Raw genomic sequence first — 27,099 nt, 5'->3', positions numbered from 1 at the left:
CTCAAAGCTTGTTTTCACTCATTTCACAGCATCAAGACCTTATGAGTTCAAAATGTATGTTAAGTGTTTTTTTATTATTCAAGGCCAGGGAATCATTAATACTCCATCAGACTTTACAGAAACCTCCCCAGCAATGAAGTTGTACTTTTGCTTGATTTTTGGTATGTGGTCTGTTCTTCCATCTAGGGCATGTTTTCTTCTGTAAATTTACTGCTGTTTAGAAATAAAACAAACTGATAAATGCAGAAAAATTCTATGTGACCTTTTTAATAAAAAAAGGCTTGTTTTCTCAAGATCTGTTAATTCTGCCTATTCTGTCATATCTGCTAGTTCCAAAAGAAAGCTGTAACAAGCAAAGAACTTGATTTGATGCTGTTTGCTGCTGTTTGCAGAACCTAGATTCACAATGGAGAACTAAGTTTTGGAGGAATTATTAAAAGCTTTAATCTAAGATGCCTTAAATTGGCAGCTTAAGAGTTTGCGTCCAGATTGGAAATTCAAATTCTTTCATTATTTTAAAGATCATCCTTTATGCATTCAAAAACTTTTAAAATACTATGTATTTCAAATGTTTGTCAACATTGCTTCAGAACATAATTGTTCAGAATGCTCTGTAGGGCAATGCACACAACACTAAGGACAGGAGAAGAGCTCCAGCTCTTAGATATATTTATAAGTGCTATTATTTATTTACACTTTTTTATTATGTTTCATTGCAATGAGAGCTCATGGAAAACCCAGATGAGGATTAGCACTCTGCAGCAGTAGGTGCTGTAGAAACAAACTCAGAAACTTACTCCGACCACTTATGTGATCGCCAATGTCCACTCTCTTAACTAGTGCATATTAGAAAAACACTTTTATTTCAATTTCAGGTACTTGGCTTTTAGCATCCTGGGGTACCCCGGAGATGAATTACGGCATGAGACTGAGATTCAGAGATGCCAGATGTGACTATGAGGAAGATTACACATTTGATGTTGTGGATTTTGCTTACACCAAGACTGATAAAAAGGCTGTTTCTGCCTCAGTTGAAGAAGATGTACAACAAGAAGGAGGAGATCAAGAGGATTTGGATTATCAGGATCAGCTGGCTGCTTTATACTCCATCCGAAGCCTAAGGAAGGCAACAGGCAATGAAGAAAAACAAAACCTGACGGCACTGGCCTGGGAACAGTATGAAGGCACCAATGCCATGAGTTCTGAGGTGGTGGCTGGCTCAGGTCTGACAGCTATAAACAGCAGTGAATCCAGAAATACCTATAAGTTCTTAGAAACTAATATCACTCCTCTTCCCCTAATCGAGGCTGAAACATTCCAGCCAAATCACACATCAGTAACAGCAGAAGAAGGCTTATTTTTAGCTAGCACAAGTGGTGGAAAAGCTGACTTGGTATTTGAGAATAGAAGTAAAAGCAATTATGAAATAGATCACAGTAACAAGTCCACAGTTGAACACTTGCTGAGCAATGGGGATGGCCAAACGAATGTTGCGGAAGAGCTTCCAACTGATGAGAAGGACAGTACATTATTTTCAGAAAATCATGAAGAGGAAAGCACTGGAAGAGGAGATTATAACAGTAGTAGTAGAAGGAAGAAGCGAAACTCACTGGCCACGAAGTTTTACTCCATCCAAAAGATGAGTGCCCTTTTAAATCACATACGAAATAAAAATGCCTCATTTTCTGACAAGACAAGTGTACCTCATTCTGTGCATCATTCAGAGAACACATCAGATACAGCTGTGGTGGGAACTGGGCAGCTTCCACATGATTATGATGATGAACTGGAAGAGGAGGAAACCAAGACAGAAAACACTGTGCGTGCAGTTAACTTGACGTTTGCTTCAGACCTCATTGTAGGAGATGGGTCTAATGCATCCACTTTCTCTGAACCCAAGCTATCCAAAGATAAACAAGCAGACACTTTTTCTTTAGATCATACATTGGGCAACATAAGCCCTAATTCCAGCCCTGCACTAGTGAAGAACTTTCTACAAGTATCATTGCCCAGGTCTGGGAAATATTCGTCTAAAACGACAAGTGAGGAATGGAATTTGGTGTCTGCAAAGGGGAATCTTGGATTAGAGGCAAATTTAGATAAATCTGGTAGTGGCAAGTTAGATCATCATGGCAGAAATGGTACAGAATTCATAAATAAGAAGCACATGAAGAAGTATCAAGGGTTCTTACATCTAATGGGAGAAAAACAGAAAGGGAGCCTCATGCATCCACCTCTGAAAAGAAAGGAAAGAAATAAGAATGATACTTTGAGTGCATCTGGAACCTTCATCAAGATCCGAAGGAAAAAGGAAGATCCAAAAACGATGCACTTGCTAAGCCCAAGAAGTAAAAAGCCTCAAAAATTCACCAATTCTATGGCAGGCTTTGGCCGTATGTTGTTTCCAGGTGAGACCAACCACACGACACTGCCATGTTGCACCACAAGGGCACCCAGTGAGGCCGACCATAGAGTGGATCTGAGTAGAGCCAGGCATGGAGAGTCGCTAAATTACACACTCACGCCACGGCAGCTTAAGCCATCGATCACAATTGGGCTTCCCCAAGAAAATGGAGACTATGAGTATGCTATGGAAGGATATTACAACGAGGAAACATCAGGAAATGAATATGAATACCATTATGTGAGCTTTGATGACCCGTACATGACAGACCCAAAAGTGAACATCAATGCACAACGGAACCCAGACAACATTGCTGAACACTACCTGCGTAGCAAAGGGAATGAGAGGAGATACTATATTGCAGCTCAAGAGGTCTGCTGGAGCTATGCAGGATATAAAAAAAGGTTTGGCTAAATCATTTGCTTTCATTTTGCGCACCATTCTCACACATACTAGCAGAATCTTGACTCAGGTGCTGAAAAATTTAAGAGCATCTGTAATGTGCAATGTCATTTCCAACATTTCAGTTGCAGAACCCTCAGAATTTTCCATGAGAGATTGGGACACCCCCCCTAGAATGTCATAGAGTTTATTATAATCAAGAGCAATGTAACTACAAGTCTTTTGTAGACTCACTTAGAAACACTCTTTAAAACAAAAGTTGAAAAACTCACTCTAAGAGGTCAAGAGGGAAACTTCCAGTTAGATCTGTTATACTTGAATAACCTGTTTTACTTCCTCCTTGAGTTCTCGGAGTCTGTAGCAGAGCCAGGATAGAGACCTCCTTGTACAAAGCCTTTCCAGAAATTTAATGTGCTGACTGATCTAATATAGACAGGATATGCTTATAGGCATGATGAAATCACAGTTTCTAGCACTAGCAAGAAGTGGTTCTGGTGTCTTAGTTCTCTATTGTAAAATGGGACAATAGCACTTTCCAATTTACAAAGCTGCAGCCCTGAGAAGTATATGAAAGATGCAAAGTGATTAACCACACAGGTGACTGTCTTAAAGTAAAAATAAAGCTGCATTAATTATTGCATTGTTGTTCCTACTGTTCAGAGAAATCAGAAGGTGACTAGATCACAAACTCTAATGCTGAGGGGTTTTCCTTTGTTTTGTCAGGGAAGACTGACCACTGCCTTGAGAGAAACTCTGTACTAGAAAATACATTGTCTTGATTCATACAAATTAGGATCAGTACTCACCTTACCATGTGGAGTGTTCCTAGTCACCTTTCATCAAAAACTTGAACTGTGCAGCCCTCAAAATGACTGAGACCAAAACATCCAGAACTTCAGGTTTTCATCAAAAGTAGCAAAAACAGGAGCAAGAAAATGTTCATTATACAAAATTCAGCTCCAAACATATTTATATTATTTTTCAAATAGAATTTCCATTTTATTTGATTGATATTTACACACACACACACTTTTTCGGTATTCTCCAGGTTTACTCCTGCCTCATCGCAGTCCATATAAATGGTACCCGCAAAAATGGCAGAAACCACAGTCAATTTATTTGTGTGCTTAAAAAACAGAAATCTTTATGCCTGGAACTCTGTATGGATCTCCCCAGTGAGGTTCATCCTCAGGTGGTGTGAGGTGCATTGTTCCAGTGAAATTAAACTGACCCCAGGACATATACCATCTTGGCGTGTTGAAGAGCTGAAAGCTGGCCTTTCTTCCTACTTTGGTTAAGTTTCTTTTTCTTTTTTTTTTTTTTTTTTTCCCCCAGAACTGATAATGAGGCAAAGTTTATAGGGGATGATAGTATGTTTTATCAGAATAATAGCATTTTGATGTTTCTATTTAGGACTTGAAGAATAGTAAGCTTTTTGTTTTGCTACCAGCTCTGTGTTGCAAAATATAGATATAATCAAATGTAAAATGTGATTCTGTTAGCTTTCCAGAGAAGATACATCTGTGAGACAACAGGGTATAGTTGATAGGATCGCTGCACTCAGAGCTAAGCTCCAATTCAGTTTATTGAGGCTAATGGTAAAAAAGGAAAATAAAACTCATGTGCATTTTCAGAGACTAGCTAGAGTTTTTCAGTGAGAGCTGACCAAATCTTTGAAGGATGTCATATATAACTGTAGAAATAGAATTGCTTAAGCATTGCAAGTTGTGATTTTCAGAATCATCTGACATTTGTTTTTGTGCTTATTCTTTATATTCTACAATGTTCCTGCTGTATAAGTTCTCAGATTTCATCAAAGCTATTTTTTCTGATTCACTGTGTGGGTTTTTAATTGGAGATTTTCTTTCAGTACAATGATGAATGACAAAACCTGTAAAGATGGCACCACGTATAAGGTGATTTTCCAAAGCTATACAGACAGTACCTTTACAACTCTTCAGGAGGAAGACGAATATACAGAACACCTTGGTATCCTGGGGCCAGTTATCCGGGCTGAAGTGGACGATGTTATCCTAGTAGGTCAACATTTTGAATATGTGTGCAGGATAAGATTCTTATGGCGATCTTTTGGTGTGATATAGAAAGGGTCTAAAAATGCCACAAAATTTTAAAATATGATGATGGGAAAATAGTTTTCATAACTAGAAATTGTAGTGTGGACATACAAGCAATGTGATGTGCTTCTCTGAAACACACTTTTTCTCTCCTGTCCATGATATATTCAATTCTGTTTTTGTTTTATGTTTCCCAACATTAAACACTTGTTTATCAGTCTAATGTAAAATGATATTTAAGTTTAACACTTAAAAAAAAAAAAATCAAGTTTTTTTTAAACCCAGATTGCACTGAAAAGATTACTTTTTATATGTAAAGGGAACTTCTTGATTTTTTTAGAAGAAGGTTGGACATTTGTATTCAAGATGGAGATACATATATTTGTCCAAAAAGTGTATCTTCCTTTGAAAATTTTTGCAGTAAATGGGTTCTAATACAAACAACAAGGATGGACAGGAACTGTATCCCTGGTGATACAGTGGTATATTTGCATTAGAGAGCACATTGCTCTAGATTTTCCTTTCTCTCATCCTTCTTCATCCAGTCTTCCAACACACAGGGATGGACTTAAATGGGAGAGTACATCTCACTGCTTTCTACTGAGTTCAGTAGTAGTATTGTGCAACAGGGACACATTGAGCTACCTTTAAAAGCACGAGTAAGAGAAAGAGGCTGTTTTAGCTTGGGAGTGTCATTGTCGAAGGAGAGGTAAGTATGTAATCTCCCTATCCTCATGCTTTTCTGGAACAAGTGAGGAGGACTGATTTTGGTGAGAGTGATGCATGCAGAGGTCTCCTCTTGCTATTTTGTGCCCTTCTTCAGTGTGACTGTGCAGCAAAGCGTAAGAGGTAGACACTCCCCATCTCCCTGCTTGCTGTAACTAAGCATACCCAGGTGTGACTGTGCAGCAGTGAAAGTCCTAGGAACCTAGACTTGGTGGGAGACAGGGAGTTAGACTCATGATTTCTACATTTTAATTAACTGCCTGCATCAAAGAGGGTGGCTCTGCATGGAGATGGCAAAAACTATCCCTGCCAGCTTTGTCATGCACAATGTAGCTTGTAGTAATATAAATCTTGACCCTAGTTTGGGGTCATGGTAACGTATTGTGTGGGCACTTTGGTTTAGGCCTGACTTTGCTGAACAGAGTCTCTCCTCTTTTTTAACTTTTTTTTAGGTTCATTTTAAGAATATGGCATCCAGACCATATTCTGTCCATGCTCATGGACTCCTCTATGAAAAGTCCTCTGAGGGAAGTATTTATGATGACGAATCTACTGCTTGGTTTAAGGAAGATGATGAAGTTCAGCCAAATAACAGCTATATATACGTATGGTATGCAAACAGGCGATCGGGACCTGTGCAGTCAGGAGCAGCTTGTCGGTCCTGGATCTACTACTCTGATTTAAATCTGGTAAGGAAATCACAATGGTAGTAGTAGCATTGCTGGGGTTGATCACAGAATCACAGAAACATTTGTGTCAGAAGGGATCAATCACTACAGATCATCTAGTCCACCTCTCTACCCCCTCCTGCAACTCAGCCAGGGTCAGCTAGAGGAGGTTGTCCAGAACTGTGTCCTGTCCAGTTTTGAATATCTCCAAATGATGATACTGTATGACTATAGAAATGTAAGCTGCAGAACACATTTTGAATAACTGTCCTTTATTTTGTGCCTGACATTTCCATCTGACATTTAGTCTCTTACTCTTAGTTAAAAGAGGATATAAGCTGTTGAGGAGTTCAAATTGGGGACCTCTTTGGTAGACTGAGCACAGGAAAGTAAAGATACAAGGCAATGGCAATTCTGGCCTCTGTTTTAAATTTTCAGTGCCTGGTGCACTTCTATAGAATGCTATGGTTTTTTGACAGCTTTTGGGAAATCTACATCTAATTTGAATTTATTACCTTCTAGGAGAAAGATATTCACTCTGGTTTGATTGGGCCAATACTGATCTGTGAAAAAGGAACCTTCAGTAAATCACACAACAGCAGAACATTGACCCGAGACTTTTTCTTGCTTTTTATGGTCTTTGATGAAGAGAAAAGCTGGTACTTTGACAAACGTTCTAGAAGGCCCTGTACTGAAAAGACCCAAGAAATGCAGCAGTGCCACAAATTCCATGGTACTTCTTTTCTTTTGCCAAGTATTCAGTTTATTTGGGTACAAGGGAAGATCCTGGGGGGTATCTCAGCTGACTGTGCCTTTGAACATGCGTAAATCCTACATGTTAATTCCATGCGTGTTTTTTTCTTGTTCTCCATTGTACCTATAATAATTGTAGTTTTATATTCAAACATTAGCACTGACTGGAAATTTGTTATTAAAATGAAGAAAGCATGTATTAGACTGAAACTTTCAACAGAAAACCGTTCCCTCACACTCACATATATAAACCTGTATTCAAAACAAACCAAAAAATACCAAACACCACCAAAACACAAACAAATAAAAACCCCACACATGCTCTTTTCGGTAAGAAGCTAATACCCTGGAAACTTTTTGCAATAAATTTAAAAATACTATCATAATTTGACAAACCAAGTAGTTCTACTGAGGAATTTGAAGCAACTGTAGGACAGCCCTTCAAATATCGCTTTGGGGATACTGAGATTTTTAGTCATGTGGAGTTTAAGTGGCTGACTCTTCAAAGGTAGCCCTTTTTTCTCTTTGAAATAATGACCAGTAGTGAAACTCTGTATTTCTGTCTTTGACAATCTGATGCTCGTATGCTGCAAGTGACCATGTTTGAAAAAGGCATGTTGAGAAGTGGAATCTGCCTTTTGAAAATAAAATCAGTTATTAATCAAAGCAGTCAGTTGTAACTGTATGGCTGTGGAACTGTATGCTGCAGAACACATTTTGGATAGCTGTCCTTTCTTTTGGACTTTATATTGCCATCTAATGTATAGTTTCTTACACCTCCTTTTTCTTCTGGCTGCTGTGTGTTGCCAGCAAACTGTGCTTAAATCCTCTGGTGATGTGTATGGACTTTCTGAATTGATGTAAATAGACTGTACACTGCGTAGCACTTTGAATTGGGAAAAGTTGTGGTTTTCCCAAATGCATTAGTTCACTAAATAATTTACTCATTTTAATAACTACATTATAGGACTTTGACACCTATTTTGTGAGAGGTTTTCCTTACTAACAATTTTTTTTTTTCAGCCATTAATGGGATTACCTACAATTTGCAAGGCTTGAGGATGTATGAAGGCGAACTGGTCCGATGGCATTTGCTGAATATGGGTGGACCAAAAGACATCCATGTTGTTCATTTTCATGGACAGACCTTCATAGAACAAGGAGAGCCAAAGCATCAGCTTGGTACATACACACTCCTTCCAGGTAACTGTTAGTGCAGAATAAGTCCTGAAAAGGTGGTTGTTGCAGTCTCTCATCATCATACCAATGGTGAAGGTGAACAGATGTTGGTTTTGGGCATGGTAATAAAGAGTTTGAGAGCACCAACAGTTGATTTGCCCATCATGGTCAGAAGGAAAATGACCACTTTGCATCTCACTTAACACTGGGGGCAGAGGCGGGGTGGGATAAAGATAACATTGCTGTCCTTTAAAACTGGAAATATGAGTAAAGTTACAGACAAAATATAAGTGCTTGTACAAATGTCGTGTCTTGGATGAGAAAGGATATGTATGGAAAATGAATAGCAGTATGGTCTGTAGCACTGCCTTCTGGTTTGCACTTTCCTTGCTGCTCACCAGATACGTGAGCATGAGTGGGTTTCTCTACTTTATTGCATCTCTTTGCCTATCTGCAAAGCAGGTTATAGTGCTGGGCTTGGCTTAGAGAGGTGTTCAACCGTAAAGGTTACTGTTGGAAAAAGAAGTCAGTGGGATAGTGTCAGCCACAAACTCCTTGTGATGTGACACATGTGCAATAGCATAGCAGTCCTGTTCCTGTGTCCTCAGGCTTCAGTATCACTGAAGTCTCATTGACATTTGCTGAGAAATATTATTTGTATCTGGCTCAGCATAGTGAGGTTTTATATCTATAATGTCAAGATAAGTGTGATACAGAAGCGAAAGAGCAAATGTGAGCTCTAGGAGAATTCTGATGTCCAGAGAGAAAGGAAATAGGCGAAAAGCATTTGTTAGACCACAGGATATACTCCTTTCCCCCATCGCTGTCAGCAGTGCGAGTGTGCAATAACAGCATTTATGAAGCCTGTATTGCCAGCTACAAATGATTAAAGAAAAAAAAAAGGTACACAAAACATGCAACAAGGAGATCAAAATAATGGGTTTGTCTTGGAATAACAGGAGTTTATTTTAGTGACCGTTAAGTGGCTTATGCATTATTTAAGTTTAAGGTGATGTTTTTCACTGACAACTACATATGTTTTTATTTAAATCGGAACCAGAATTATCATGTCTGCACTAACTAGGAATATAAGAAAAGCAATGAAGCATGTACTGTGCTTTCTAAGAAGTGAAGCAAACAGCCTAAACCATATCTGCTTCCTGCTCTATCCTTGGCACTTCTGGTGCCTGCAGAAAGTGAGGGGAGGGCCCATACATCTGATTCTCCCACATTTACTTTTGGTGTCTTTACATCCATCCTTAAAATTACTTGAATGACACACTGGGGCAGCAGGAGTAAGGACTATAATCAGTACCACAAAACTAACATCCCTACATTCAGTAATAAACTTAATAGCACTGTTCATTACATGGCTCAGCACTGTACTTAATGTGCAGATAGCTGTTGTTACATACAGGCACCCAAGGTTTTGTATTTTGTACCAGCAGCAGAGGTTAGGTTTTGATCTGGTCACTTAATTCCAATCTCAGTCTCCATCTGGAACTTGCTTGCTAAGAAAAAAGAAATGATTGAGATGGTGGTAGTTATTGCTTTCTTTGCAATGTGTTATCTATTTTTTTTCTGGATTAACTCATAGGAAGATCTTTGGTTTAACATACAGCCTTGCCAACATAAGATTTATAATGCTAACATATCCAATATGTTTCTCTTCAATTTTTTTCAAGGCTCATTCAGAACAATTGAAATGAAACCACAGAGACCTGGCTGGTGGCTTCTAGACACTGAAGTGGGGGAATATCAGCAAGCAGGAATGCAGGCATCCTACTTGGTTATAGAGAAAGGTACTGAACTAAGGTGTTTATTGGCTGGGAGAGTCAAGCTATAATGTCACCTCTACACTTTCAGGATCACTGAATAAATTTGGGAGATTGTACTGCAAAATCCCAAAGCAGATTCTCTGTTCATTTAAGGAGGGGGTAGAATGATTACTGAAAATTTGCTCTAGAAGAAAAACAGAAGTTTAGCCTATAGCATACTAGCTCTGAATTATTTAGCGTACTACCTTTATTCTTTTAGCATACTAGCTTTGAATTTGACATTTCCTCACAGTGACCAGTGGATTAACCTGTTGAGAGAACTGCAGAGATTAACTTGGCCTTGTCTGGGAGGAGTGCAGTGATGTTACAGTATTACCAAAAATTGTTCTCAGCGATGTTGTCTTAGAAGGTTCTACCAGAATATATCTATTTTGGAATAACCCCCCTTTTCTTTAACAACAAACTTACTGTTCTCTCTTTAGAGTGCAGGATTCCAATGGGTCTAGCAAGTGGAGTTATACTTGATTCACAAATCGACGCTTCGGATCATGTAGGTGAGTTAATATTTGAAAAGGTCTGAATATGCTCCTGAATATCACCAGTAATTCCACATTCTTTTGGCATCTCATGATACATCTTACAAGATCACTTTAGCAGTGAATCAGCTGCCAGGTTAAAAAAGCTCTTCCATGCTGCAAGAGGAGATGGTGAGCTGTATTAGGTGATTCACACCATTGCATTTTGACAGTGTCACAAGTCTACTGTCAGTTTCACAAGCTTGGGAGTCAGGGATTTCTCTGCCTGCGGCCTGCTGGATGACCTGGAACATATCCAGGTTTATCTTTTTGTCCTTTGGGTTCCCTGCTTGAAAATGAAAACCAAGTATTCAAAAACGTTTGAGATTTGCATGTGGTATGAGGTGTGAAAGGACAAAGTATATCTGTTATGAAAGATTTGGGAACCTAGCATCCAGAGCAATGACGGAGTCCTTAATTTACCAAGTTTATTCCTGGTATAAAAGTGGGGTCATTTGGTAGAGAAACTGATAGAATTTTTATATGGACAGTGGCAAATCAGGTTATACAGATTACACATACTCATGCAGGAACACACATTCCTTTCCCTTGAAATAACAAATTCTTTATTTTGGAAAATGCTTTTCTATGTGGATTTAACTTTCTTTTTTCATTTCTTGCCACAGTGTTACGAAACTGTGTTATTATACATATATTCCGTATCAGTTGTTAACATGGACACCTCCTTATGCAGAAGGGAGCTCTCTTCCATGAATGTAGACTACATTTTGTGTCTGATTCTGCTGACATCCAAAACATGTTTAGCAAACTCTAGATCCTGGTTCCAAATCAGCAGATGGTACATTGCACAAAAAGCTGTTATTTTTCAAGTAATTCTTCCAGCTCTAAAACTTTGCAGAGTAATAGCTGACTTTCAGTTACTGACCTTGTCCAAATTATCTTAGATTATGGTTTTAGAATCTCTTGGTTAGCTTCTTTTTGTTTCTCCAAGACAGATCAGGAAAGAACTGAAGCAGTCAACATCTATAGCTAGTTACAGCCTCCATTTTTCTTCTCTTTAACTTCTTGCTTTATTTATATTTTCTGTCTAGATTATTGGGAACCTAAATTAGCCCGATTAAACAATTCTGGATCATACAACGCTTGGAGCACTACAATGGAAAAAGAACAACTCCCTTGGATCCAGGTATGGTTGATACAGCATGTGCTTGACCATTGGTGAATTATGATTTTCCTACAACTTTAGAAGATCAGGCTGCTCTTGTTCTCACTGCAAAGACTGCTGGGAAAAACTGAAAAGATGTAGCAAGTTGGGAGATGCCATAAACTGTCCACCTTCCCTGGAATAACCCAGTCTCTACTGCTATTGAGGCCCATTGACTGGAAAATTACTCTCACAATTTAGACTGTAACCATATTGTAGGCAAATGGAGTAATTCTTTCTACTACGTTTTGTTTTTTCTTCTATCTACCTATCAGTACCTATTTACATGTATGGGTTTGTTGGGTGATCATTTAATGTGTAATACTCACAAGCACTGCTTCAAGCAGTGTTTTAGTTGGTTTGGGTGCTTCTATGTCCAACTTAGCACAGTGTGGCTTCACAGGGAAATTAAGCTTATAATTATAGCTTCAAGCACTATGTCATTCAGTAACCTTACTTCTTCCATCCCAATCACTTTTGGACCAGATAGCAAATTTGCACCCAAATTTAAAGAAGATAGTTGATTTCTTACAAATGTCATTAAAATTAGCAGTTGGGAGAAAAAAGAAACTAGTGTCACAATGTAAATTCAACAGGTGGCTGTTGTGTCTGGCTTGCCAACATTTGGCATGCTAGTAAGTCAGCAGAGGTGAAGTAGGGTGAGAAGGTTGGGAGATCTGATGTGGAACTAGAAATAATGTTGGGAGGAGGAAGAATTTAATAGAGGGTATGGTAGTGAGTATCTGAGGTCACTGCAGTAAAACATGTGGAGGTGAGGAGGGCAAATCCCAAAGAATGAGTTTTACTTCTGATAAAAACAAATCAGGAAGATGTTCCTATGTGCTGAGTGCTTGGATCTGATTATCAGCAAGAGTGGTGGCTTTTCAGCACTTCAGAACATCATATCCCTTTTCTCAGCCTGTGTATTCAAAACTAGAGGCAACTCATGAAAACATGAGCCTGGAGTTTCTCTATACTCTTTTTGCTTGTCTGTAAAATGAAGATTGCAGAATTTTGCCTAGCATGGAGACACAGATATTTTTGAGGTGTCTTTGTGGTCCTGTGATGAACACTGTAGAATGGCCTCTGAAATTAGTGCACATACAAGTAAATACACAAATGAACTGAGAGAGATGGCATTAATTTGGACTGTGGCATCTGCTTCTATTCCTCCTGAGAGTGTTAGTGTTGTGGGTTCACAATGCAAGGCTCAAAGCTATTGTGTACATGCTAAAGAATGAAATGCAGTTCACTGTGCTTTATTGGCTTTATAAACACTGTTTGCTGTTCCTAGGTGGACTTTCAAAAACAAGTTCTGTTAACTGGGATACAGACACAGGGAGCCAAGCAGTTTCTTAAGTCCTTGTACATCCAGAAGTTCTTTCTTGTTTACAGCAAAGACAAACGGAAGTGGAGCACCTTCAAAGGAGACAGCTCTCCAGCACAAAAGGTCTGTACATGCTTGCAACAACCTAGCTGGTGTCATTGAATGATGCTGTGAGGTGACAGTTTTATGTTAAGAGATAGTGGAAAAATTATTGCCTTCTGAAATTTAATAATACAGCCTGAGGCCCCAAAGGGCATTTACAATCTAAGAAAATTCAGACCAGAAGACAAATTCTAAAGTGCGGAACCTCCTAGACTGCGGTTTAGATTGACCCTTTGACTTTGACTGTGTAGAGTCTGGCCTTCTCACAAGCATCTCTCCCTACTTTTATTTCCAAAGCCCATGTTGGCTTTTTTGAAGCAAACAGGAAGCTGAACTAAATATCAGGCCCTACTTCATTTGGTATTAGATCCTTCTTGTCTCTCACTTCCTGCTGTCACAACAGTTGAATGTTAAACCGTCTGAATTGCCTGTAGAAAGCCTGTGTAATAAGTGTGGTTGTACCCTGCCAGAGATTAATTTTATGCCCAGCTGCTCTAGCCCTACCAATTAACACTCCCTTCAGTTTACCCCGGGTTACCTATGGTACATCTCCCAAATTGAAAACCCGTGGTTTCTTACATCTCCTTTTGCCTCTTTACTAATGTCATCTTATAGACTTGTGTCGTGTGTAGAAATAGGTTGTTTTTTTGAAATGAGGCATTTCCAAATATGCTAAGATGGGACCATGAAATATTTCAAGTTGCCCTCCAGCACAGGGTGTTCCATCACTGTGGGTGGAACTAATGGCATATAAAAGACTGCTTTTGTAACAGGGTGGGCATCAGCATCCAAGCTTGTGTTTGCATTACATTAACGGTATGTGGATTTTATTTTTTAATTTTTTTTAGATTTTTGAAGGTAACTCCGATGCCTACGGGGTAAAAGAGAACATCATTGATCCCCCTATTATTGCTAGGTACATCAGAGTCTACCCAACTGAGGCCTACAACAGGCCTACTCTTCGCATGGAGCTTCTGGGCTGCGAAGTAGATGGTAAGAATGGACTGTGTGCTGATGCTTCCTTTCTGGCAAATCTTTGAACTGATATGTTAAATGAAGTTGAAATTGTGGGTGTTCTCAATTCCAACATTGTTGCTTAGGCTATGGATGCTTGGATGAACTGGAGATAATGCGGTGCTTTTCTTAACAGGTTGCTCTTTGCCACTTGGAATGGAAAATGGAGAGATCAAGAATAACCAGATAACAGCCTCATCTGTTAAGACATCCTGGTTTAACACATGGGACCCTTCACTTGCTCGTCTCAATCAGGAAGGAAAGATTAATGCCTGGCGAGCCAAGGTAACAAGTGAAAAATAGGGACAACAGCAAGACAGCTACTGTTAATAAATTTGTGATGTCTGTGTACTCCTGTACTTCCTGCACACTGTGTCCAGTGCCAAGAATGACTGGTTTATTGCACAGCTCTTTAACCATCCTTTGGGAAGAAACCCATTCAACTCTTCCAGTAGAAAACTTGTTGAACTTCTGGCAACAGCAATGAGATGCTATTTTGAGAAATGGATGGCATTCTCTGGGCCAGAGTCTGTACCACTTCCTTGCAGGAATAGCCCTTTTAATTTCAGGAGATTAATACAAGTTGAATATTTGGCTCCAGTGGGTTAAAGAAACCTTTCCTGAGTTGGTTTATAGGTAGTGCAGCTTAATGGATAACATAGCTGGATGACCTTCAGCAAGGCATATGAGTTTCCTCATCTTCAAAATTGAGCTGCATTTCTTTATGAAGCACCTTGAGATTTTCTGGAAGTGACTGTATTAGCATTTGGTAGTAGTATTGTGTGCTGCATTTCAATACTGGAGATAAACCTGTGGTATTTTTCATTATGTATTGGAAATTAATGTGAAAATTGTCTGCAGTGAAGAAATTAATTATATGGACCGCCAAGAATGCTTGTGACTTTTGTCTTAGCTTTACTCTTCTGTACTACTTTGATACAATTTTGGAGCATTTTGATGCAGTTTTAACTATCTTTAGACAGGATTTTTCAACTTAGGCAAATACAGACATAGACATATTTGCTAATAGACAACCCTTTTTATCAATTCCAGTTGAACAGCAACCAACAGTGGCTGCAAATTGACCTCCTCACAATTAAGAAGATAACTGCTATTGCTACCCAGGGGGCCAAGACCCTAACTGCTGAAAACTTTGTGAAAACCTATGTTATCCAATACAGCTACCAAGGCTCAGAGTGGAAATCCTATACAGATGGTTCAAGCTCAGTGGCAAAGGTATCATCTTCAGTTCAGACAATTGTATCATTGCTTGGTTCTAGGTGCTGAACACAGTCAAGGCCCAAAGGCAGAATGCCCAGCCAAAGAGATATTCTCATGAGACTTTAAAATGATATGGAGCTGGGCTTATTACAGATAATTTCATAATATCCATTTGATTTTGATCAGAGTAATTAACAGTAATAAAAGGAAAGAAGAACAAATCTGTAGAGAGTGCAGTCAACATTGTGATAAAAGGAGCTGACACTATTTGTAAAGGAGGACTCTTAACCTGAATGCACACGGCCATTTAATTTGAAAGAATAATAGATTTCCCAAGGCCTCTTCTCAGTTTTTTTTCTGCTGTGATTTTATAAGGGAAATCAATGCTAGTGAGCAGTTTTGGAGCTCCAGATACACACAGAGTGGACAGAGTTCTTTATATTGTTATTTGTTGCCCGTATCACATTATACCAACCTAACCCATAAAGGCTATCAGTACAGGTAAAATAAGGGAAGTTTGTTTTTTTCAGTCCATCCAAATTAGAATAGCAATTTTTATGGCGTGGATGGGAACAGAGGCTGTTTAATTTACTCAGACTCGGATATTGCTGGCCTGAGCTAGCTGTGCCCAGTATTTTAGGAAGAGGCTGGATGTGGCCTTATGTTAAATCGGAAATGAGCCAGTCCATCTACCCTGGATGGCTAATGCAGCAGTTTGGAACCATTTAAAAAAGAAGCAGCGGGGTTTTTTTAAAGTGCTGCCTTTTAACTGTGTATTTGTGTTACTTGCAGGTTTTCTTGGGTAATGAAAACAGCAGTGGGCACGTCAAGCATTTCTTTAATCCACCAATCCTGTCCAGGTTTATCCGCATTGTTCCAAGAACATGGTATAATGGTATTGCCCTTCGGGTAGAACTCTACGGCTGTGATTTTGGTGGGGGCCTGGCTGTGAAAAGGACTGACAAGCCTGGGAGCTCTTAACCTTTTGGCAATCGTCATGCAGAATGACATTTAAAAAAAAAAACCAACCCAACACTGCAATCATATTTAGTAGTATGGATGTGTGCTTCTTCAAAGGACTTTAATGTTTTGCCAGCAAGAATTGAAAGAGATATTTCTGGCAGATGTTTCATTCCTACAAATACACACTTTAGAAAGCAGCTTCTTTTCTCTGGGAAGAAACAGAAGTCGCTTTTGGTTTATATGTCACTTCTTCATTCTAACCACTATTCTGTCTTAGTTTTTACTTAATTTTAAGTTCTAAATCCATGGGGATGGAGATTCTGGCCTTAATCTTAAGCCCTAACTATTTCCATTTGATAATGCTTCTGCAGCACAGAGGAGGAATAAGGAGGCTACAGGTAGATGTTCTCCATACATAGGGCTAAAAGGGAAAAGCAGTGCAGATACAGATGGAGCTGTGGTGCTGCATTCCAGCAGTGCCTCAGTCAGAAATAATTGTAGGGGTGGCCTCACCTCCACACATCTTTCATCTACACTATGACAAAGGCAGGATGCATCATTGAGGTGTATGCAACCCCGTCTCAGAGATTGTGGCTTTGCATTACTGATTTGGTTCTTGCATACCCTTGCTGTGAATATCGCGTAACAAGCCACCTTCAGTGCCCCAGCAAGGGGAGAGAAGATCAGCAATACTTTCATTTCCCAGAAATGAGGAGGGAAGTGATTTCACCTGGATTATGGTAGGTCATGGAATAGCAACAGTAGAACCAAAGTGAGAATCCAGAACTCCTGGCATTCAATCCCATACAAACTTTTGGACCATCGGGAGGGGGAGCTCCCTTGAAGGGGAAGGCATTGAGAACTGTAGCTGTTCAGTGAGAATACAACCTGGTGGTGGCAGAGGAGGGTTAGATGAAACTGGACAACAGAAGCGCCTACATCATCTTTAACATTTAGCTCTTACAGTGTTTTCACTAAAGGAACTACTCTTGTGCATAGAGCATACATGTATTTTTCCCAGGATGACTAAGTCTCCTGAAGATATGTACAGAGTCTATGAACTCGTTATTCTAGCAGACCTTTAGCTGAGCTTTCAGTAGTGTCTTTGGCTTCTATTATGTACATTTTTAATTGCAGTACTTCCACTTCTCACACTAGGCAGCCTTAAGCAGGATGGACTCTTCAAAGTAGTTTATCTTTGAACCTCATATGGTGTTATCCAAGTTATTTCAGTGTTTTTTCAGTTCTTATATCTAATAGTCCATTCATTTCAAAATGAAGGTATAGAATGGGAGTGAAAAAAGTTTAAGAACTAAACAAATATTTTCTTATTTTTTACTGTGTCACAAACTGTTGTCATTCTTCACTGGAAAATAAAGACATTGTAGCATGAAAAACATTGACACTTTATTTTGTGTATTTGCCTTGACAGTAGTACCTCTTTGGCAATAATTAGTAATGTTTTGCATTATGAAAGTAAAACTTTCAGTTTGGGAATTTTCAGTGCTAATCAGAATTAATTTAAAATTGTGAAACTATATAAATGATTGCTTCATCTTGAAATATCAGTTTCTTCATATTTTGTAATGGTGCTTAATTTATTTTTGTTCGACATAGCCATGAAGTTGCAATACAAGCCCTATTCACTGGGAAAAAAAAAAAAAGTGAACTTTGGAGTCAGGTTTTAGCCTGGAAAACAGATGATAAATGTACACTGACTTCAGCAGAACCACAGCTTTGTGTAATAAGTGCTAACCAATTTATGTTTAAGAAAACCATGATTTTAAAGCTTCTGTGTAAGTAATTAGTTTATTATATCTGTATGTGATTCTGTGTAAATGTTAGAAAACTGCAAAATTGATTGCAGGAGTATGGCTCAATACATCTGCATCAATTTTACAGCTTGGAGATTCTGCTTCTGCTTGTTAACGGATAGGACTTGGGTCAGCTGCCCTAGTGCATCCTCTCCCAACCTCTCCTCCACCTGAGCCTACTCACTGTGGGGGCAGAGTGGGAAACAGAAAAGGCCTTGATCCTGTGCAAACACTAACGGTTAAACCACAAATCCAAACCACAGCAACCTCTGGGCTGCTAGGATGAAAATTAACTCCATAATACTGGTGTTCCAGTATGTCTAGTACAGGAAAAGCAGCAGTGCCTGGGCCCTATGCCAGCCCAAGCATGTGGCCATTGCCATTAACAAAATGTTCCCTGGCACAGTGGAGCAAGATAAGTGCTACAGTAAACAGCAAAAGTCCAAAACAGCTGCCAACCAGCACCAGACTTTAATACACAGTAACACAAGCAAGCACAGGACCCTGACAATTAACAGCTTAACAGTTATAAGGTCTGCCTAGAATGCTCTGATCATATACTGTTATCTTGAAGTCCTATTGCCGCATATTGGGCGCCAAAAAGGACTGTGGTGGGTTGAGCCCAGCTTGCAGCTAAGCCCCCATCCAATCAGTTGTTTGTTCTCCCCCTAGCAGGCTGGAGGAGAGAACTGAAAGGGGAAAAAAGCACAAAACCCCTTGGGTTGATATAAAGGCAGTTTAATAAATGAAGCAAAGCTGCATGTGCAGGCAAAGCAAAGTAAGGAATTCATTCACTGCTTCCCATTGGCATGTAGGTGTTTAGCTGCTTGCTAGCAAGCAGAGCCTTGGCACACCTAACAGTTCCTTGAGGAGAAAAAACACTATAACTCTGAACATCCCCCCTTCCTCCTCCTCCTTTCCCTGATTTTTTTCTCACTGAGCATAATGTCATACAGTCTGGAATATCCCTTGGGTCATCTGGGGTCAGCTGTCCAGCTGTGTCCCCTCTCAGGCTCTTGTGGACCCCCAACCTGCTTGCTGGCGAGGCTAAGTGGGAAAAATAAAAGGCCTTGATGCTGTGCAAACACTGTTCAGAAACAGCTAAAACATCAGCATGTTGTCAATACTGGTTTAGTCACAAAGCCAGAGCACAGCACTGTACAGGCTGCTATGAAGAAAATTAACTCCATCCCAGCCAGATGAAGTACACAAAGTATTTACAAATGCAAATGAGGGGTCAAATTCTTGGTCCATATTTACAGCAAAGATGATGTGAAAACATGTCTGTACCAGATCTGCCTAACAGAAGGTGAGCTGTGCTTAGTGACCCTGTAGATGATTGGAAAACCAAGAACTTTTATCAATTTCATGAAGCAACCAGCTTAGATTGACTCTGCTGAGGCTTTTGGAAATTTGTAGTTAAAACCGTCAGTCTTGTACCACTTTTTATACACTGTGGAATGGAATCCTGTGAATGCTGAAGTTACTTGCAAAATACACTAGGGGAACGAGGGTTCCTGCAGTTCTCTCAAACTAAAGAATAAAGATGCGTGTGACAGCATGAAGGTTAGCAAACACAAGCTTTTTCAGACTGAGGGAGAAACGTGGTGCCAGAGTTCAGAGTATTCAAATCTGGCCAATAATTTCTTCACTCACAAATCTGGGTGGATGCCTTCATGCTGGCCTTTTGATCCAAAGGTCCAAAGTTAACTGCTTTTAGCCTCAAACAGCATTATAGTGGAGTTGCTGCCCTCTAACGCTGGTTCCAGCTTCCAGGAGGCCTTGGGATGCTCAAAGGTGACCAGCTGCAGGTGACAATAGCATAGGGACGGCTCTGCATTAAGTCTCATGCTTTTCTCACAAGGTGCCACTACGCGTTTCCTGTTGCTTTCCAGAGGTGGTAGCTGTACTCCTTCAAGCAGAAGTTGTGAAACAGGTTGTGTCTGCAGTTGGATTGAAAGTGAGGTGGAAGTACACGTGAAGACAGTTGAGCAGCTCTGAAGCAGCTACTGACAGCAGCACTGCAGTAGCTTCTTCAGACCCTGACACATCAGCCCAGTATTTGGATAGGTTTGTACAGGCTGCCCTGTAAAGTCTAAAGCTGATTCAGGCAGGCTTACAGGAGTCAGTAAGGACACCGCTTGCTTGCAAAGTAGATGTAACCTCAATTTTTTAATGTTTTGTTTGGTTTTTTTTCTGCTGCCAGTTCTGACTGTAATGCCTGTACTGCAGAGGCAGCTGGACTGAAGCTGCACCAGTTCACCTACACCAAGGTTTCCAGAAGTTTGCAAACGGGGTGGCTCCTGCCACATCACTGGCATAGCAAAGCATAATGGAGACATAAAGCTGAATATTACCTATGGATTAAAGTCAATGCAGATCACGTTTCTGTGTTCACTCTCTCGGAAACCTCCTGAGCTGTGTATCAAAATAGATGCAAAGATGAATGTGGGCTTTGGGGCACTTTACATATTAGAGATGTCAGTGGGCATGCATGGCAAAAGTAAGCCCATGCGAAGTGTCAGCAGAACTCGACAGAAAAAGCATCAAGCATGAATCTGATAGGTACTCCAGACGACTATCTAACCTTTTGAGCATCTTCCAGCACCCCTGAAATGGCCGTGAACACTGGTGGGTTGATCAGAATTTTAGGACTGTGCTAAGGGGCAAAAAGAGGGCTTGCAACCTCCCAAGGAGGGATGCTCAGGAGGTATCTTTCATGACAGGAAAAGATCTTTTAGATACATACCTGAAGGAGGAAGGTAAAGGCTATGCCCATGGCCACATATGTGCTAGGGAAGGCTGTTTATTAATATGTTACTATTTAGCACCATAGAAATGAGATGCAATGCTGTCCTGCAGTGACCAACTGCTGTTTCGTATGAGTCTGTCATTCCACTTAATCAGAGCTGAATATTCCTCTTCTTGCTCTCACTCCTATATTGTGTTTTGTTATGTTTATTCATGCTAGTTGTACCTCATAACCAGTTCATCCACCTACACTTTCCTATCATTACTGTGCTCCGTTCTCCATTTGTTTGTTACACCCACTACTTGCATCACGTTTTAATTACAATAATCTCCTCCAGGTAGGGACTCCATCTTGAATGTTTGTGGGGCACTCTCCAAAACAGGCTATGGGATTGTTCTCAGGGTTCCTGGGCACATCTGTAACACTGTTCCTAATGGGAGCAAGACTACGTTAAACCCACTATGACCTAGATACGTCTAAAAGCACCAACTAATTCCCATCAACCTATGTGCTTCTATACTTAATACAAGCACAGGGTACATTTCTTCTAAGTCTACTTGATCCACTGCTTGCTTTTCTTGGTGACACCTGCTATTGTACTGCCTTTTAGCGCTTCCCATGAAAATTTGTCCATCAGTGTCCCCAATATTAGCAGAATTAAGTGACCTTTCCATTTTTCTTCCGTGTAACTAACTGCAAAATATTTTTTAAATGTTACGTGCATCACGGAAATGGATAGTGCTGGACAACATGATCCATCTTAGACCAGGAGTTAATCTGGTATCCTGTGGCAAGTGATTCCACAAATTCAGCCATAAAATACCTTATTTCCAGCAGCTGTGTGCTTCAGCCTGCCTTGTGTGTAGTGCAGAGCCTGCTGTGGTGTGTGGAGGACAAGAGAAGTTCTCTGCTAGAGGCTTCTGGTAGCAACCTTCCTCCTAATGACTCCATACTTCAGAGAGGTGGCTGCTGTTTGTCCCAAGGCTTCCGCAGGCCTTGATACCTTGGATTTTACACTGGCTTCTCTATCAGCTGTGTTCCAGCAAACTACAGTGCTGCGTTTTTCCCCCATGTGCAGCTTTCAGGATATACTTGGTTTACCAGTCTTGTTGAATGCAATGGATGGAACTAGAGGTGATAAAAGGAGTGCTGGAGGAGATACGTGGTAGAATGCATGGTCATCAGGGCATGAAGTACAGGTAAAAGGTAGTGAAGTTTCAGAAAAATGAACAATAAGATGAATTTGTATCAAACTAGAGTACTAAAATGTCTTAGACTTCCAGATTGTGAGATTATTTTATAGCAAAATAGAAAGAGGAAACATGCTCTGTCCATGCTACAGAGAAGAGCTGTTGCAACCTTTTACCAAGGGACCTTTTCTTACAGGGCAAGGGCCATTGGTCAGATTATAGCAATATATTTACAACAATGACTGCTGACTCTCTCTTCATCTCTCTAAAATACAAAATTACTATGTACCTGGGAGTTTTCTTGCTCTCAAAAAGCTGGAATGGCTCCAGAATGGCTCCAAAAAAACTGTGGCATTCAGAGAACATCCTAGTAGAATTGATGCATCTTTATTTTTTTAAGAGGGGAAGGAATTTTAAAGGAATTGAGAGGAAGAGATCATGAAGCTGAGTCAATTCTCTTGTCTTTATTAAGGCTCTTTTAAAAACAGTAATTTACTATTTGAGACCACTATATTCTACTATTTGAAAACACTATATTCTTTCCTCCAGTGAAATTACTTTGTTCTGTTCATTTTGGTGCCAGGGAAACACATGCTCTGTGCTTGCAGGACATAGCTATCCTCCCAAATTTGAGTTCACATTGGTTCAACATGTGACATTTTAGAAGTCTGGAACTAACAAAGCCTAGGAGAACAGGAAGTAATAAAAATGAAGGCCTGCTATCTGAATAAGTTAATCAATGCCAGAGCTTTTAAATTAGTTCTTAATGGCTGCATAATATTTGTAAGACTCCTGATGAGAGCCCCCACATTATCAAAGGATCAATCTGAGAGAACTAGAAGAAAAAGACCTTCAAGGTTTTACTCAGTCTTCTGTTCTTACAGAGAGTTATGATTAATAGGCTGTGTTCCAAACTAATCATGCTTAATTTCAGAAATAATTTGGCTTTTTCCATTCTCTCCACTTCTATTGCATTTCAACATATATACTAGTTAATAGGGTCTACTTCCCTTAAGTAATTACAATGGCCAAAATCATAAAAGCAAAGAAATCAGCTGCTGCTTTTTCTCACATTTATGTGTCTTTGTTCCTTCCATGCTTAGCAAAACACAAATCTGTTTTGCTCTCTCCTTCTGGAGGGTTTCTGAGGTATTTGTACCATCCAAGTGCTCTCACATACTGACAGAACAGTCTCTGAAGAACAGGTTCACGAGAGGGCAGAAGGTTTTTAACTTACAGACACTTTTCTCCAAACAACTTGGCAAGACTTCAATGGAACTTTTCTTGCACGTATATTTTATAAACTCCTCCACAATAAACTGCAGGCTAGAACTGGTACACAACACTCCACTCTGGTGCATTTTTGGGTGAAACCTATCAGAGTTTCTGGTGTGGATAAGCTATGACCTTAAAATGTTGTTGACTTTGAGACTGAAGTGTGCGTTTAGGTGAGTTGCTTGGATCTCATGCTGAATCAAGCATCCTTCAGGGGTGATTCCACCCTAGATTCAGAAAAAAAGGGATTCTTAGTCATTAGCACTAAGGAAAGGAGCAACAGTTCCCTGTTGAGGGACTTGGTTTGATCCTTTTCTTCCAAAGTGCCAGCAGCAATTTCTGAAATTGATCTGAAAATCTGAAGAGTTTTTGGCAAGCACAGACAGATCTCAGTTTCCCTTGTGCAACTGAAGAGCAGGAAAACACAGCCAGCGTGTCCCCTGGCCAGCAAAAGAGCCTTCTAGTGTATGACAGCCCCAAGTTGTATGAAGGTGAAGCTTTTGATGAAGAAGTTGCTTGAGGAAACGCTCACACTCTGAAGGCAGCTGTGAGTGGTCAAGTAACCCAGCACAGAAGGGTTTTGCCCAGTCCTGCTGCACAAGCTGTTTTGTCGTACAGAACGTTATTGACTTAGGTGATGTAGAAGGCAAAACTGTTTCACAGAATCACAGAATGTCAGGGATTGGAAGGGACCTCAAAAGATCACCTAGTCCAATCCCCCTGCTGGAGCAGGAACACCTAGATGAGGTTACACAGGAATGTGTCCGGGAGGGTTTTGAATGTCTTCAGGGAAGGAGACTCCACAACACCCCTGGGCAGCCTGTTCCAGTGCTCTGGCACACTCACTGAGAAGTTTCTTCTCAAATTTAAGTGGAACCTCTTGTGTTCCAGTTTGAACCCATTGCCCCTTGTCCTACTGTTGGTTGTCACCGAGGAGAGCCTGGCTCCATCCTCGTGACACCCTTTATATATCTGTAAACATTAATAAGGTGATGTCTCCTCAGTCTCCTCTTCTCCAAACTAAAGAGCCCCAGCTCCCTCAGCCTTTCCTCTTAAGGGAGATGCTCCACTCCCTTGATCATCTTTGTTGCCCTGCGCTGGACTCTCTCCAGCAGTTCCCTGTCCTTCTAGAACTGAGGGGCCCAGAACTGGACACAATATTCCAGATGTGTCTGCGAAGGGCGGCATTGCACAGCGTGTCAGTGCTGCAACCATCACTCATTCAGTTCCGGTCACACATGGGCAGGTGGTGTCTCTCTGGCAGACTTGTACTGACTGTTATGGTCTAGAAAGATTTTATAATTATTTTCACGTAATATTATTTATGTGGAAGTGTTCAGAATACAAGCAATCACTCAAATTGGTCAAATTTTTCTGATAACAGAATAATTTGCTCCGGAAAATGGTTTCAGCTTGTGTGGAACGTAGTCATTTTCAAAACACTTGTCACATCACCTATCTGGGAAGCTAGAAATGAACAAACACATAGCTTTGGGATGAAACCAATCATTTTTTAATGTAAATGGTAAAGTTAATTTGGTTTAGGAATTCTAAAAACTACAACTGGAGTGTAGAAATTCTTCCCCTATTCCTATTTCTTTCTTGTTAAACTTCCTATTACTCCTTTTTTTTTTTTTCTGCTGAAAAAGGTGTGTGCTTGTTGAAAGAGGTAGAGAGCAGGTATGATTAAGGGAAGAAAGTGTGAGAAACCCTACTTTTCACAGCTTATGTCATCCATCTTGGAAAAAAATATTGGAAGTTTTGAAGTTTTTCTTTACTATCAAACACCCCTTTAACCTTGCCTTACTTTTTCTAGTAGAGTGGTGACATGGAGAGAGAAAATGAAGATGAAGGCCAGGGAAGGAAATATAGAAGTAAAAATTCATGGAATAAAATTTTAGCTTGCTTCCCAAGCTTCTAAATATTACATGGACACAAAATAAGGTGAGATCTTGAGAGAACAAAAGAAACCCTGAGAAAACCTGGAGTACTTAAATCAAAATGTTGCAGGTTCTTATGCAGTTTTGGGAGGAGAAATCTAGGTTGACTGGCTGTGTATTGCTTAGAGGAAATGTGTTGAGCTGACATAGCTCCTCCTACCCCAATCAGTCCTCTGGAAACAGCACTGGGCTCCAGTGGCACAACTTTCAGGACTGCTGTTTTGGAAAGGACCAAGGCCACCCATCTGATCCTGTGAGCAGCCTGGAGGTTGTGGGAACAGCTGCCCCTAGGGAGGATGTGCCATGGGAACTGCGAGGTTTTACTCTTTCCTCCCACCTCTGCTCAGCGTGAGGCGATGACCCAGATTGCTAAGAAGATGCACTCCACCTTGTTCCAGAAGGTCATGTCCTTCTATTACCTGCTCCTGAGCCACATGCCAGCAGTACAGAGGAGCTGCTAAGAGCTAAGTGAGAGGGAACTGTGCCTTTCTGTTAACTTCCCCATGGCAACTTGCTTATCAATCATTGTTTCAGCTCATTTCACTCTAACCCTGCTATTTTAAGAAATCAGCAGTTCCTTGCAAACAGCTGAGATGGATGCCAGGATTAACAAGGACTGACTTTTTCCTAATAAACAAAAGAGAACACAGAGATGCTAAGGTGCAACAGACAGAGAACAACTGAAGGGAAATTTTGCTAGACCCAGAAAACAGCCAGAAAGCAGCAAACCACTGGTGCCAGATGGTACATGACCAACATGTTTAGCTGCATTTTACAGAGGGCTGAGTAACTTCTATGGCCCTAAAATCTTTTATGGTTATGTTTATTAAGCTATGATGATGTAGATAGCAATAAAATTCTGTGGTTCAGGCAACCTGTTCTGAGGCTGAGAAGAACCTGCTTTTGCCCACAGACTTGTGCGTAGCCAAGTGCCTTCTGAGGGTTTTTATTTTGCGTCCTGGAGCACTGACCCCAACTAGGAGGCAGGACCTGCAGTTGCCTAGGTGGGAGACCTGACCCCTGGTGTGAACCTTCTATGGTATCAGCCAATTTTGAGAACAAACTGTAGGTATAGAGTAGGAAGCCCTAGCAGCATTAACAATGTGGTGGAAATAGAGAGAGCAGACCACAGGGAAAGGCAAAGCAGGTAGATAGAAAGTGTGAGATAGATTGAGTAGCAGAATGGCAAGTAGTTTAAAGAAATATTAGCAAAGCTTATGAGAATTACTTTGCATGTAATGGCTTTATTTTCTCCAGTTGTTTAACTTTTCTCCTGTCTGGACAACAAGGTTCAGCTTTTATGAAACTACTGAAGTGGTTCCGGCCCTTATCTTGTTGAAGGGTGAAGTGTGGCAGAGGTCAGCAGCTGAGTGCATTTGGGCAAGGCAAGGAAGAACAAGCACAGCACAGCAGGTAGAGGATCTCTCTTTCGAGACGGTTTCAGTAAAGGCTTGTGCCTGCCCCTGGGAGCAAGGGGGAGATGGGGAATTCTGGGGGAACAGTGGCCTGTGTGGGGGGATGCCAGCAGCGACCAGAGCTCTGCCTCACTGCATCAGGTCTTCCTTCTGCATGAAGGCAGGACGGGTGTCAGCCTTACCCTCCGCGGTCTCCGTGTACCATAACTCATAAAACACACTGTTCCTTCCTCCGAGGGGCCTACCGCCTACGCCATTCCGGTAAAGCAAGCAGCGCTCAACCTCACGGGCGGTCCCCGTTTCCAGGTGCCTCCCGCCGGTAGCCCCTACACCACTCCCCCACCCTCCGCGCACATGTGCT

At 40.6% G+C, this 27,099-nt stretch overlaps 2 protein-coding genes across 2 annotated transcripts in view; one reads left to right on the top strand and one right to left on the bottom strand.

Annotated features, from left to right (window-relative positions):
- Positions 1-17,749, top strand: part of F5 (coagulation factor V) — a 34,403-nt gene extending 16,654 nt beyond the window's left edge. Inside the window, exons 13-25 of the mRNA XM_065829281.2 lie at positions 876-2,808; positions 4,677-4,842; positions 6,060-6,296; positions 6,798-7,008; positions 8,052-8,231; positions 9,893-10,009; positions 10,468-10,539; positions 11,613-11,707; positions 13,020-13,175; positions 14,003-14,147; positions 14,305-14,453; positions 15,222-15,404; positions 16,182-17,749. Coding sequence (XP_065685353.2) covers positions 876-2,808; positions 4,677-4,842; positions 6,060-6,296; positions 6,798-7,008; positions 8,052-8,231; positions 9,893-10,009; positions 10,468-10,539; positions 11,613-11,707; positions 13,020-13,175; positions 14,003-14,147; positions 14,305-14,453; positions 15,222-15,404; positions 16,182-16,370 — 3,833 coding nt within the window. The 3' untranslated portion in view covers positions 16,371-17,749. The remainder of the gene's footprint in view (positions 1-875; positions 2,809-4,676; positions 4,843-6,059; positions 6,297-6,797; positions 7,009-8,051; positions 8,232-9,892; positions 10,010-10,467; positions 10,540-11,612; positions 11,708-13,019; positions 13,176-14,002; positions 14,148-14,304; positions 14,454-15,221; positions 15,405-16,181) is intronic.
- Positions 1-27,099, bottom strand: part of ATP1B1 (ATPase Na+/K+ transporting subunit beta 1) — a 408,664-nt gene that overhangs the window by 234,237 nt on the left and 147,328 nt on the right. The window lies entirely within an intron of this gene.

The sequence above is a fragment of the Patagioenas fasciata genome, chromosome 1, assembly GCF_037038585.1.
Source record: "Patagioenas fasciata isolate bPatFas1 chromosome 1, bPatFas1.hap1, whole genome shotgun sequence".
Lineage (NCBI taxonomy): Eukaryota > Metazoa > Chordata > Aves > Columbiformes > Columbidae > Patagioenas > Patagioenas fasciata.
This window is presented reverse-complemented; position numbering and strand designations above follow the sequence as displayed.